The sequence below is a fragment of the Scomber scombrus genome, chromosome 15 (genome assembly GCF_963691925.1).
Source record: "Scomber scombrus chromosome 15, fScoSco1.1, whole genome shotgun sequence".
Classification (NCBI taxonomy): domain Eukaryota; kingdom Metazoa; phylum Chordata; class Actinopteri; order Scombriformes; family Scombridae; genus Scomber; species Scomber scombrus.
The window spans coordinates 27,346,392-27,360,906 of record NC_084984.1 but is presented as its reverse complement, the minus strand read 5'-3'; the positions used below and the strand labels follow the sequence as shown (position 1 = coordinate 27,360,906).

Below are 14,515 nucleotides of genomic sequence, written 5' to 3'. Positions count from 1 at the left end.
GGTGAGCTTCCAAACCCCGGCTTTTCATCACGAACACATCGAAACATTTAACGGAGCTCACCTAAGACGAAAAAAAGGAGCCTCTCGGTAATTCCGCTCGCTCGTTTGACACGACTACACAGCGTTTCCAACGTAACCTACTGTGATGTTGTGTTAGCAAAGCGAGACGTGGTGCCGGGTGTTTCGGTGTAACGAGTGACCGTGTTAACCGATGACTCTCGCGCCCGCGGTTTTTGTAGCGATGGCAGCAGTTGAAAACACGAAAAAACCTTGTAAGAAGAAAATATGTTTAATACGTTATATATTCGTCTGGTGCTCTTTGTGTTGATAAATATAGATTAGCAAAGAAGCTAGTGATTTATAAGGAATTTGTAATTATGATAGTTTAACTGGTTGAATATTAGCTACTTTCCGATTGAGAATAACGGTATAACATCCCCAAAATAGGCTATAGGTTTGTTTCCCACATTATAAGAAATGTTACAAGAGTGCATAATTTAACTGACTTAAAACTAGGACTATTCTCTTTTTTTAACAGCTACCGTCACTACGACAACCACGACTCTTTCGTCTGAGAGTCACCAGATAACACGGTCACTGTTTAAAGCGAAACACCGGGATGAGGAGGATCCCGAGCTGTCAGCGCCCAGACTGAAAATACTGACAGAAAGTAGCTTAAATACTGGCTGAAAATACCTTCACAGCAGGAAGTCACAGTTCATACGAAGCCGGTGTATTCCACATCACGCATAATACGTTTCCTCTTATAAACAGCGTTAAGTGAAAGTGTTTAATCCGATTATTAAAAGCCGTTAATTTGCCGTCCGTTGAAGAGAAAATGATAATTGAACCCGGGAGCCGGCTGCACCCGACATCTCGCTTTACAACGCGAGATTAGAGCGTGGTCACATCAGAACTGACCTTACTACATGGTACTCCCACTTTACTACACAACCCCCATAACCCCTTGAACCCTAACCATCACACTGCTCATGTCTAGCTTCTTACCCCAAGCTGTTAAACTAATGATCACGGCCTGATCCCTTCATCCCACTCACCCACACACACTGAATGTGGCCTACTGTTACAACAAGCATTGCTACTGTTTGCTGTGTGTGCACTTTATTGCTCTTATAGATTATTAATGTTTTATTTATGTCTTAAGTTGTTTTTAATTGTCTTAAGTGCTATCTACATTTCGTTAAATTGTTGTCTGACCCTCAATAAAATGACAATAAAGCTACTAAACTAAACTAATAAACATCAGAGGGTATGTAGATAGATCTTGAATGCAAGGGTGTGTGAGGGGTGCACAAAACAAGGGGTCTGGGGGGTCCTCCGCCATAAATGTTTCCAATTTGAATTCCATTTCCTGTATTTTATACATACTTTAGGGACTATGGTGATACAAATCCAGGAAATAATGAAGTTGGTAATGATATATTGTGCCAGAAAGTACTATAGTAGCACTTATCTAGACTGGTCAAATCTGGACTGGATTATCTCAGAGAGGCCAAAGTCTCTTTAAAACACAATTTCAGAATTGTGAAAGCTTTATTTTATTTGTGAAAATGCAATAAAGTTTCTTTTCATATGTAGACCACTTTAGACCATGCAGGAGTAGATCGTCTGTGGAGATGATGCTGTGTGGTTAAAAAAAAAACCAAAAAAACAAATGAATTTGAAAGTGGGGTAAATGTTTAATGCCAATGTAAGAATAGCCTATAGAATAACATTCTGAGAATATTGAATGAAAATATGAAATCAAGCTATTCTCTTAAAACCTGCCCACGACACTGGCGCCACCTTTAGTTTCAGATATGTAGTGTCAGCCTGCCACACAGGTCATAGGTGCAATGTATTCAAATAAAAGAGACAATGGGAAATCTGGTGACAGCTATTTCAGAATAAAACACTTTGTTCTGTGGCCAGTGCAAAGATGAGGCCTATATGTATACATATAATAAACCAAAATGTATTATTACTCTAAAGGTTTTAGTGCTTCAGTGGAAGAACATTTCTCCCAGCATCAGCATCTGTTGAGGAATGGTGGATAACGTATCTTATTAAAACTGTGAGTTTCAAGCAATAAGTACTATAAGCTACTTATTTAGTGTCTATGAATGAAAGGTAAATTCACTCCAGAAAACTTGTAGCTGAATTTATCTAACATTTAACAATTTGGTGGAATGTGGAAAAATGACCCTGTTCTTTCTTCCAGATGTTTGCTGTTCTTTCTTCCAGATGTTTGTTTAAAAAAAAAAAATTTTTAAAGAGGGAACAAAAGCAACATTTATTAAAGTTTTTCATTTTTAAATTAATAAGATAAGATATTCCTTTATTAGTCCCATGATGGGAGATTTACATTATTACAGCAGCAGCAAGTGGATAGTAAAAATAGAAAAAGCATCAATACAAAGCATAAAGAACAATAAACAGTAAGTAAGTACACAAGCAATAAAACAATAGTAGTAAAAAAATATATAGTTAAAAAAATAGTAGTAACAATGTGCTTAGATATTGTGGGGAACTCTACTGGTGGGATGAATGACATTCCTCCAATTGATAATGTGATGATGGTGCTGGACTGCATTTATTGTTTCTCCGCTCATTGAGCTACGTCAGGTTTTTCCTTTATATCGTTACCAAATCTGTACAATATACATTTATTGACAGCTGTTTTATTTGAAATATCACAAGAAGCATGTTCAGCTGACTTACTGTGCACTGACCCAAAGACTATATAATAATGAACTGATCCATAGTGTGTCATCTGAACTCTACTGTATTTGGGGGGTTTTCTAGAAATAGGAGCAAATGACATCATCTTTTTCAATCTTTCTAAGAATTAACAGTTACATCAGCTCCTTTCTAGGAAATTAAGGAAACTATAAGGTCCAAAATGAAGTTTAACCGTAAGTTGCCACTCATCTGTTTGTATTTATATCAATACAACTAAAACTGTAAGGATACAACTATATATATATATATATATATATATATATATATATATATATATATATATATATATATATATATATATATATATATAAATAAAAACATATAGATGCAGATGTAATTTGATCAATAACCTTTATTGTTGAAGATGATTTAACCCTCCTGTTGTCCTTGAGTTAAGGAAGGAAATGAGGAAGAAAGAAGGAAGGAAGGGAGGGAGAAGGAAGGGAGGAAGGGAGGGAGAAGGAAGGAAAGGAGGGGGGAAGGAAAGAGGGAAGGAAGGAGGGAAGGAAGGAAGGAAGGAAGGAAGGAAGGAAGGAAGGAAGGAAGGAAGGAAGGAAGGAACGGAGCAAGGAAGGGAGGAAGAAGGGAGGAAAGAGGGAAGGAAGGAGGGAAGGAAGGAAGGAAGGAAAAGATGGAGGAAGGAAAGAGGGAAGGAAGGAGGGAAGGAAGGAAGGAACGGAGGAAGAGAGGAAGAAGGAAGGAAAGCAGGGAGGAAGGACGGAAAGGAGGGAGGAAGTACGAAAGGAAGGAAGGAAGGAAAGGAGGAAGGAAGGAAGAAAAGGAGGAAGGAAGGAAGAAAAGGAGGAAGAAGGAAGGGAGGAAGGAAGTGAGGGAGGAAGGGAGGAAAGAAGGAACAGTCAAAACAGACGGGGTCAATTTGACCCGGGAGGACGACACGAAGGTTAAAGGCAAAATATTTGACATTTGAAGAACATCTTTCCCCAACACTTCCAGCTACTACTGTCCATATATCTGCTGATACTGCATCAGTTGTTACTTCAACTGCTGCCAAGGCTACTGGCTCTATACTAATGTTACTAACTGCTGCTACTATGTCTGTTACTGCTGCTGCTGCTGCTACTAAACACATGACTGAGCAGTACAGAAGCCTTGGAATACATCAACAGACAGGAAACAAACACATGAAGTGTGAAGGATCCGTTGACTGAGTTTCATTTAAACTATTTCAGATCCTGTGTTCAATGTGTTGTAATGACTCAGACTAACTCTCCTTAATCCACAACATTACACCCAGATATACTGTTTTAGTAAGTAATGTAACTATTTCAGTGACTTCATCAAAGTAATGTAACTTATTACATGTGATGACTTTTTGATGACTTTTCTAATGTTCTAACCAATGTTTCCAGCTGTTAGGGTAAGTGTTCCCATTAAGCACCAAAATCTAAGTTCAGCTGTTTTTCATGGATACTGACATGATTTATAAGAGAGATCATTTCTTATAAAGCAACATTTATCTCTCATTGTAAAATGTATTCATTAGTTCATGTAGGTTCTGGAATATAAAATAAAGATATTTGATCAAAGAAGTCAAAAGTCTGACATGAGCTTAATTGGTACTGTGACATTTAAGCTCATGTGTGCTCCAAATAAGCCCATGTCATGATTTATTTACTAAATATTAAAACATATTGATTTCAAAGAATTAAAAACAGCAATATATGTATTCAGTTACATGTTCAATATTAAAACATCAGCAAAATCTTAAAGGTGTGACTTCAGATGTAACCTCCTTTATAATCATCAATATTTTCATCAGTAACTGTCATTTAATGACACTTTTTTTTCTCAGTAATTGTAACAGATTACACTTACATTTATTTTGCAATTAAATTACATAATACTGTTAAATGTAGCTATTTTAATGCTTCTGACAGGAAAAAAAGTGTTCAAACCTAAGTAGCTGTTCTGTTAATATGTTCTTTAGACTGAGTCATTATACATCAGTGTAATGAAATAGAAGATAGATATTTAATAAACTAAAAAACAGACTCTCATCTGAATGTATTTAACCATAAAATAACAGAAAGTTGCATCCATGAGGCCAAAACCTGTTTACTTTAAATACAGTGAACTCAATGATTTGTTCTTAGATCATTTTAATACTCTTGCTTCTGCTTTTGTGGAGCCAGTGGGACACTTAGCAGCAGGTTGTTACTTCTGTTACATCTACTGATGAGATGTTTCCAGTAGCAGAGATAACTGTGGCGATTCTCAAGGATCATTTTCACATTCTGTATGTGGAAAAGTTGATGCCATACAGACCGCATGTCCACCGCTGCTCCTGAAAGCATCATCTCTTTTTCTAACAATTGGAATCATTTTTTAATAATCTCTGTATTGTTATATAACAACATCCAAGATACTGATCATATGACTCTGTCTTTTCTGTATTAATGTGTAGTTATTATCACTATTATGACACTTTCACTTGTAGCTTCCTGACCATGTTTTATGATCCATCGTGTTATCTGTCTGTAAGTGATTCCATAAAATACAGTCCACCTTTTCCTAACATTACACATTTTGCTAATTAAAAAGAATGTAAGCGTTTATTGTAATATGAAGTTTGATATGGTTTTTTGTTTTTTTCTATATCAGTCTCATGTCTGTCAGTACTGAGCTGCAGCATAAACATTACCGCAGCGTTCTGAGAGAGGATCTAACTGAACTAGTCTGACTTGGTGTAAGTGTATTCCTTAAGGCTTATTGACCGGAGACAAACTTCGAACAGGCTCAACATGTTTTCATACCTCTGATCAGTCTGTCATGTTATTTTTCTTCTTACAGAACACTATATTTATATATATGTTTATTTTTTTTGAAATATCTCTTTGTGATCAATTTTTTTTTTCTCCATTTGTTTATAATTTGCAGGAGGGGGCGTAACATCATTATAGTCATATGGTGATGCAAAGTTATTGGGGGGGAAATCCAACATGTTTCATTAAAAAGAAAAAAAAATGAAAGAATGTTTTTTATCAACTTCAACAAAGTGTCAAAGTGTAAAAAAAAAAGTAGAGTAAAGAGGAAAAAGTGTTTACTGTTGTTCTTGTGTAGTTCACTGACATCGATGCCCCTTCACTGAGAGACATATGACCTCGTTGACAGCTGTCCAGGACTAAAGGACACCGTCTCTCTACTGCACACAGTGATCTGTTTCACTCTCTTTACTACACTTCACTGTCATGAATCTGCTCACACTGATGTATTATTATTATCTACTTATTCTATTTGAGGTCAAGTCTATAGGCTGTACAAACATGTAGATATTTAAAGGTTATTACAAAGTTTAATTAAAACTTTTGAAATGCTGTGACATAATTTAAAAAAAGATTGTAGTTTAATGTATCTTGTGTAATTCTTCAAGGGCACACACATGCAAACACACACACACACACACACACACACACACACACACACACACACACACACAAATGCATTTCTTTCTCTTTTTTTAAATATTTGTGGGGTTTCCAGAGCAAAACATTCTTTGTTTAAAGGCAAATGCAATCTATCTATCATTCTGTCAACATATGTACAGTATTTTCAATCGTTTTTCAAAAATGTTTTTATCTTTTATAATAATTTTAGAAGTTACTGCTTCTTGGAGTACTTCCTGCAAATTCTGCATGTTGTCGTTATTTAAATATTGAAATAAAAAAGGGGAAAAGACGGCTGTATTCACCAACTACGACGATAAAGTAGGATGGCTGTTGATTTTTATTTGGCGTTTAACCGACATAGTTTGTTTGGCCCGCTGATTGATTGGCGTTTACTTTAACCAATAGTAACAGAGCATATAGCATAACCGCGAGCGATTCAACCAATGCCGGGTACAGTGGGCGGGGCTTAATGCCCACCTAACGTAAGCGTTGTTAGTAGGAAGAAGAAGCCGATTCTGGAAGCCATTACGTTGCGCATATCTATTGAGTAAATCCTACTATTTTTGCGTACAATACGCACAGTTACCTCTCCAAAATTGGAATTTCTGCAATTATGGCATCGGTCGCGAAAAAGAGAAAAATGAATTTCTCGGAGAGGGAGGTGGAAATTATAGTGGAAGAAATAGAGAAACAAAAGCACACACTGGTTAACCACTTCAATGCTGGAGTCACCCACATGGCAAAGAATAACGCTTGGGTGGACATACTGAAAAAGGTGAACGCTGTCACCACCTGTCCCAGAGAGTTACCCGAGGTGAAAAAGAAGTGGTCCGATATGAAGACGGAGGTCCGGCGGAAAGTGGCCCAGGCGCGGGCTGCTATAGAGGGGACCTCCGCTGACTGCACTCCGGTTCCCGTCATCCTCACTGCCATGCAGCAGAGGATCTGTAACCTGCTGGGGGAAGCCACCATCATCAGTCTACCTGCGGGAGACTCGGATGCTGAGATCAGTCTACCTGTCACAGTGAACACAACCACCACCGTCACACTGGCAGACAGTAAGTTGACTAAAGTTTCACTGTGAGCATGAACACAGGATGCACTTCCAGTCAGAGGAGATATGCTCACTGAGGAGATCATGTGTTGCCCTCTGGTGGATACATCCTCTCAGCTCAGTGATTGAACCTTTTTTGTTTATGTGATGGATTCCCACAGCGCTGTCACATTAACTCACTAATACCCTTAAAACTACACCACTCAGCATGCTTCAGTGTGCTCACATTTTAAACAGGTAAATTCATAAGAGATATAATAAGAGAATCCTTTATTTGTGAGGAGATGTACATTATAGCAGCAGCAAAGTGCATAGCAAAAAATAGAAAGAGTAAAGAACAAGCTATAAAATTACAATAGTAGTAAAAAATATGGTAAGAAATAGTAACATTATGTACAAGAGTAATATTAGTGTTGAATCATAATATACCTGAGTTTGATATTGTCATTGCACAGGTTTTAAAGGGAAAAAAACAAACATATAAGATAAGATAAGATATTCTTTTATTAGTCCCACAGTAGGGACATTTACAATATTGCAACAATGGATAGCAACAATAGAAAGAGCATCAATAGAAAGAGTAAAGAACAATAAATAATAAGTAAGTAAACAAGCTATAAATTGACAAGTAGTAACAAATAGTAACATTATGTACAAGAGTAATATTAGTGTTGAATCATAATATACCTGAGTTTGATATTGTCATGCACAGGTTTTAAAGTGAAAACAAAAGTATACAATATACAACAGGGGCGGCTGTAGCTCAGGAGGTAGAGCGGATTGTCCACCAATTGGAAGATTGGCGGTTCGATTCCCGGCTCCTCCAGTCCACATGTCGATGTGTCCTTGGACAAGATACTTAATCCCAAATTGCTCCCGTTGCTATGAGCAGGTTAACACCCTGTTTAGTAGCTCCTGTCATCAGTGTATGAATGTGACATGTGAGTGGTCATAACGACTAGAAAAGCTCTATATAAGTACAGTCCATTTATATATGTTGTTAAAGTTGTGGAATTGTCCAGATCAGAGGTGTGTGGTTTTACTGGGAGCATTGCTGGTTGTACAGTGTGACAGCAGCAGGGAGGAAGGACCTGTGATTTCATTCTTTTACACACATTGGGGGGTAAAGGAGTCTGTGGTGTCCCTCATGAGGTTGGAGTCATTGTTCATCAGAGAATACAGCTTGGCTATCATTCTCTTTTCACTTAAGCTACACACTTCATAATATGTGGATACCATGTGTTGTCATAGTGTCATCATAATATCTTCTTTTCTTTTTTTTCAAATGAATTGAGCAGCAATCTTTCCACACACTCTCTGGAAACTACACAAGCATCCCCTCCCCTGGTTGGCTGAATTAAACTGTTCATGTTATAACAGACTCATTCATTGTATAATGTAGACAGAAGTTTCAGTTCAGACTTACATTGTTGGCTGGTCTTATAAATACATGCTGCATCGCTTACAGTAGAAAAAAAAGTCAATTAAAGTGCAAGCAGAGAAAAGATAAGCAGTGTATTATGATTATCTTTAGGGTCACAGGATCACATGGATATCAGGTGTGTTATAACACTTGAGAAACCAAGCAACCGAGGGCATGGCCGGATCCACCATACGGGCAATCTGAAAGGGGCCCCTCCATGATTGGAGAAAAAAAATGTGTGCCCCCCCCCCCTTTTTTTTGTCAGGCTCCATAGAAATACGACACAAGGCTTGACCCATTCTTTTGATGTTGATCATTACCTTTTGGAAACCCAGTATGTCCAAAACAATATATTGGAGTTACGAGGTTTCCTCCTGACAGCAATCTAATTAAAAATGATGAACCAGTAGAAATCGGACGGTTCCGGTGGTAACCCAAAGACAAGCGAGGCACATGAGTGTCAGTGCCCAGGGGCCCCTATAGGGATACTAATTCAGCCTTGGGGGGTCAGGGGTTAATATAAAATGTGACAGAGTTAGAGTGAGAAGAAGTTAACATTAAGGTCTGCAGGTATAAATGTTTTTTTTTTTTTTCTGATTTAGTTAGTTAGTTTATTTCAGTCAATCATGTCATTAAAAGAAAGGTTACAAACCAGAAAGAAAAAAAGTAAATAAAGAAAAAAAAAACATCAATCAGAATAAACAATAAGTAAACAGAAAAAGAAAATTTGAATGTTTCAGGATTTAGTCTCATCTGCTTTACTGTAGCAACATGAAGTCAATGAAATCATTTACTGTTACTTTTCCTTTTGACTCCCATAAAGTTTGAAAAGAAAAATAATAGTAGCAAAAGCTGAGATATTCTGACATGTTTCAACTCCAATAACACTGTATCCTACAATTCCCATAATACAGCACCACAGTGTATTTGCCTGGTATACAGTTTGAGGGTGATTTTCTCAGATTTGATAAAGCTCTCCATGTTTTTACCAGTGAACTGACATGTAAAAAAATAAGTGGAATGCTCCTTTTTTAAGTGTCAGTCATCCCAACATGAGAGAAAACTGATTGAAAAAGCTCCTTTTTTAAAGCTAAATATCCACAGTGATCAGAAATATAATGCAGTTAATATGAAATGTCACCGCAGATTTAAAGTGTAATAAAGAGTTGTGTTCAGCTTTGACTCTGTTATCTGTAACAGCTTCATGCTTTTCAGCTGCTCCCATCCTGCTTTCTCTCTCATCTTCTGCTATCATTCATCACCTCTCCTTTTCCTTGTTGTTTCCTGGTCGTGGATGATTAAGCTTGGTGAGGTAGGAAGAGGGCGTGAGGACAAATGCAGTCTCTTTGACCTTATATTTGCATGGCTGCCTGTCCTTACCCCCCCCCTTATAGATTTGTATACATGCTCTCAGCCAGTGAGAGGCAGTGTGGATGCATCACCGAGCTCCGAAAATCACTCCTACGTCTCCTCCACCTCCTCCTCCTTTTCTGCATGACACAGAAACTCTGATTACCTGATCCAAAGAGCCACATGTGCAACTTTTAGAAGAAAAATATAACACGCGTGTCTGTGCAGGTTTTAGCCAATGAACTGCATTGTGATGTAGTGTTTTAGATTGTCTATCTTCTTTTCTTTGCCCTGTGTGTTCAGCTCATTCTCTATCTGTGTGTATTTCAGCTCTTCCAGCTGTCACAGGAGCAGTGTGTGATGAAGCAAAGCCACTGAATGGTGAGTTTTTTCTCCCTCCATACATGCATTTCAAGCAAGCAGTGTATTTCTTCACTCATTCCACATGATATAAAGTCGGGTCTCTAATCAGCACAAACTGCGTGATGGCAGATTAGATGAAGGTCTGTCAGCTTTTAAAGAGGAAATAGAAAAGGTTATGTTTTTCAGATATTCTTCCTGTTTGATTTAAAGAGTAAAGATCTAAGGTCTAAAAGGTAACTCAACAAGGTAACAAAACAGCTGCTTAAGAGTTAAATAGTTCACAAAAAAACCCAAATGGTAAAAGATATATAAACTCTACTCCGAATAGTAATTGGTTTTATATGTACAGTTAATATGGAAAAGTTCATTTACCTCATTAAGATCCTTTAAAGGACGTTTATTCCTTCTCCCTCTCATAAATCTATGAATATATCTCGTGTCTCTTGTAAGGTGAGTGCTTTGAAAGGCGCCTTTAAATAAAATGCATTATTATTATTATTATAACATTTACATATTCCTCAAAGAAAAATAGCAACATTTTATAACATCTCTCTGAGGCAATAGGGCATCAATAAATGCCTTAGAGAATAAATAGGTCTTGAGATGAAATATAAACTATTAACAGAGTGTAATGACCTGAATTCCGAAATCTAGGAGTCAGGACAACAAAAGCTTGATCACTCCCAAGCAGGACACAACCAGGAGCTCTTGTTCTGATGACCTGAGAGGCCTCAGTGTCATATGTCATATGTCAAATCCAACTGAAATCAACAATAATTCTGTTGGTTTATCAGAGAAATGAACAAATAGATGTATAGACTGCACAGGATTTGATGTAGACGTGTATCTGGGACAATTTGTGCTGATTTTCTGTCTCTTTTTCCAGCCGAAACAACTTACCACACACTGGAGGACGGAGGCGTGGTGGAGTACTGCACCACCACCGTCGGCGAGCCAGCTCCCACCGTGGTGGCGTCCGTCGAGGCTCCGGTGGAGATGCTGGCCTCGTCTTCGGCTTCCCCGCCTCCTCCTCAGGGTCAGGCCAAACCTCAGGAGCTGAAGAGCCGCATCGCCCTCAACTCGGCCCGCCTGCTACAAGAACAGCGAGTCACCAACGTCCACATCCGACAGATCGCCCAGCACCTGGAGGGCCAGAACGAGCTGCTGCAGATGATGCGGCGCTCCCAGGAGGCTCAGGCATTCGCGCAGGAAAGACAGGCCCAGGCTCTGGAAGGAACCCAGGCCGCCCTGCTGGCGTTAGTGCAGATGCTCAGGCCTGCTTTGAAAGACTTGCGCAAATTCCTTCAGAGCGGCACCGAGGTGGCAAACTCCAGCAGTACAGCAGCGGGAGTATCGGCCGATGGGGCGGGAACAGATGAGCAGAGCAGGCCCAAAACACCGCCACCGCCTCCACAGCAAGCCGAGGAGACACAATAGACTCTGTGTGTGTGTGTGTGTGTGTGTGTGTGTGTGTGTGTGTGTGTGTGTGAGCGCGAGTGTGTGTGCGAGTGTGTGTGTGTGTGTGGGGCTCCTGCCTGCATTGCACATACTGTAGAGGAGTCCATGCACACAGACTTCAAAGAACCATGAAGAACATGTCAGGAGTTGCCTTAGGAAGAGCATGTACAGAATTTTATCTGTTTTATGATTTTGTCACAAAAGAGAGAAAAAGTTACGTTTACCACATGATTTTTTACTTTTTACAGTCTGTCAGTGTTTGACAGCTTGTTTATGTTATTTAATTCATCGGGTTTGATATTGAAATGATGTTTTTAATGCAAAGATGCAGTAGTTTATCACCCTGATGTGGGTTGGACATTGGATTCTTAGTTTGTGTAACAGTCATCCTGCAGTTGACCTATAAAATGAAGAACAATCAGTCTTGTTTTTAAGATTAGAGTCAAGTTAAGTTCTTCGGTTAGTGTGTACCTCGACTTCACAAGTGAATAAAATTTGAAGAAATATGAGCTGCATGTGTTTTCAATATGAGCTGCATCACTAATAACCAATCAGAAGAGATCAGTGCGTGTAAGCTCATTTTATCACCGATCAATCAATCCAAACTTTATTTATACAGTAGCTTTCATACAGGTTCATGTAGTTCAAAGTGCTTCACAGTTGATTGACAAGCTGATAATAAGACAGAACAAGTGATAACATAAAGACGAGTAAAAATGATGAGGGAATAAAAACAAACAACAAATTAAAAAGAAAAACTGAGACCAATCCACACAAGATAAAATAAGGATAAAAAAAATGTTTAGAAAATGTAAATAATGTAAAATAAATAAGAGAAAAATAATGACTAAAAAATAAAAAAATAAGAGAAAAATAAAAAAATGTTTAGAAAATGTAAATAATGTAAAATAAATAAGAGAAAAATAATGAGTAAAAAAATAAAAAAAATAAGAGAAAAAAGTGTATTTAAAAGATAGAGTAAAAACTAGGTTAAAGTACATTAAAAAGAGAATAAAGTAAAAATAAAATAAAAGATAAAGATTAATAATAGCTCGACTAAAAACTAGATTAAACAGAGATTAGTTGGATCAGCAGTAGAAACTGGGACTACTGTGTTATGTGAATTAGGGTAAATGCATTTTAATTGGGAGTACTGGAGTCGTATACCTTGTTTTTGTAAAGTGAGTCAGGTTTCATATACTGATGGAGTTGATCTTAAGATTTTATACATCATGTAAGCTACATTATATCAGCAAAAGACAATGATGTAGGAAACAGTGAAACTAGGGTCCTAAAACATGACTACATTTCTACAGTAGTTCACTAACTTTAACTTCTTCCCTAGAGTTCTTTGTGCTCTGTCGCCCCACAGGAGGATGCGTTGGGGACCGGGATGGCCGGGGCCCCATGACATCCCTCCGTGTCGGGGGGCCATGCAGGCTGCTGATATTTTCAATGTCTCCTCTATCCCTCTTCTCTTTCTCTTCCTCTCCCCCTCCCTCTTCTCTCAACCCCAACCAGTTGAGGCAGATGTTAGCCCATCTAGAGTCCGGTTCTGCTTGAGTTTTCTTCCCATTAAAAAGGAGTTTTTTTCTTGCTGCTGTCACCAAGTTCTGCTCATGTGAGAATGTTGGGTCTATTTAAATTGAATTAAAGAGTACAGTATAGATCTGCTCTGTGTGAAAAGTGCCTTGACATGACTTTGAAGCTATATGATATAAAGATTAATTGACTGATTGATAACATGTTTATCATTACAACTTTATAAATGACATGTCAGAGATTGTGTTTTCAGCTTTTTGTGGAGTTCTTCTGCCCCCAGGTGGCCATTATGTCAGCTTTAAGTATATATAGTATGTATAGCCCCAAAGTTTAATACTTGTGTTTTCATCCTCAGCACAGGCTGGCTTCAATAATCCACTTAAACCCTGTGGTTATGAACAATAATGCACTCCATACATACAAACCTGAATAATGTGTTGTGTTACTCTCAAATAACAATGCAGCTCATCCTGGATTATTATTTACATGTCATCTATATTAATGCACCAAACATGTGTGTTAGCCAGCAAATATGTCAGCATATCACACAAAAGCTTGATTCTGAAATGTTGATGTCTTTATTAATGAATAGTGGCTGCACTTATAGTGTTTTATTTTCATTCATTTTTAAATTAAATTCTTTATTATTTGTTAAACTAAATATACAGTAGAATAAACAAAGCCTATACATGCAACCAGTCAATCCAGTTCATAAATAAAGCATAAATACAAAAAGTTATAATTATAAAAATTCCAATAGTAAGAAAGAAAAATAAATAAATAAAAACTAAACGTATAAGTGACATTTATCTTCAATTAAAGCATTCTGAATAGATTTTGATAACATGTCAACTTTTCTTATTTTTTTATATATTGTAGACAATCAAAATATTTCAATTAAAAAAATGTTGGGGTTGTTTTTGATATTTTAGCTATGACACTTAACTAACAAAAATAAAAAGTTTTACAATAATACAAATATTTATATTTTGATACACAAAAAACGAATTAGTGTTTTATTTTGTTCCTTCTTTATATTTTAATTTTTTAATGTTTTGACGTGGCTCTGCTTCACTTTCTACGCACACGCATGTGCTCGGAGTTTGTGGACGGCCCCTAACCGGCCCCGTGAGTTTTGAGACGTTCACGGAGCCTCTCCTCTATGGATTGACTCTT

General features: G+C 37.6%; 1 protein-coding gene across 1 annotated transcript; it reads left to right on the top strand.

The window, feature by feature from the left end:
- The first annotated feature begins 6,272 nt into the window (after positions 1–6,272).
- Positions 6,273–12,057, top strand: naif1 (nuclear apoptosis inducing factor 1). The gene is made up of 3 exons (XM_062434906.1): positions 6,273–7,207; positions 10,307–10,357; positions 11,226–12,057. The coding sequence occupies exons 1-3, from the start codon at positions 6,763–6,765 to the stop codon at positions 11,774–11,776; spliced, it is 1,047 nt and encodes a 348-aa protein (XP_062290890.1). The 5' UTR covers positions 6,273–6,762; the 3' UTR covers positions 11,777–12,057.
- The last annotated feature ends 2,458 nt before the right edge of the window (positions 12,058–14,515 follow it).

Bases quoted from the DNA above. Each gene is read 5' to 3' on its own strand.
- naif1 (XM_062434906.1), top strand. From the start codon at position 6,763: ATGGCATCGGTCGCGAAAAAGAGAAAAATGAATTTCTCGGAGAGGGAG. The intron at 7,208-10,306 runs GTAAGTTGACTA...TGTGTATTTCAG, and splicing joins CACCGTCACACTGGCAGACA to CTCTTCCAGCTGTCACAGGA. The intron at 10,358-11,225 runs GTGAGTTTTTTC...CTCTTTTTCCAG, and splicing joins TGAAGCAAAGCCACTGAATG to CCGAAACAACTTACCACACA.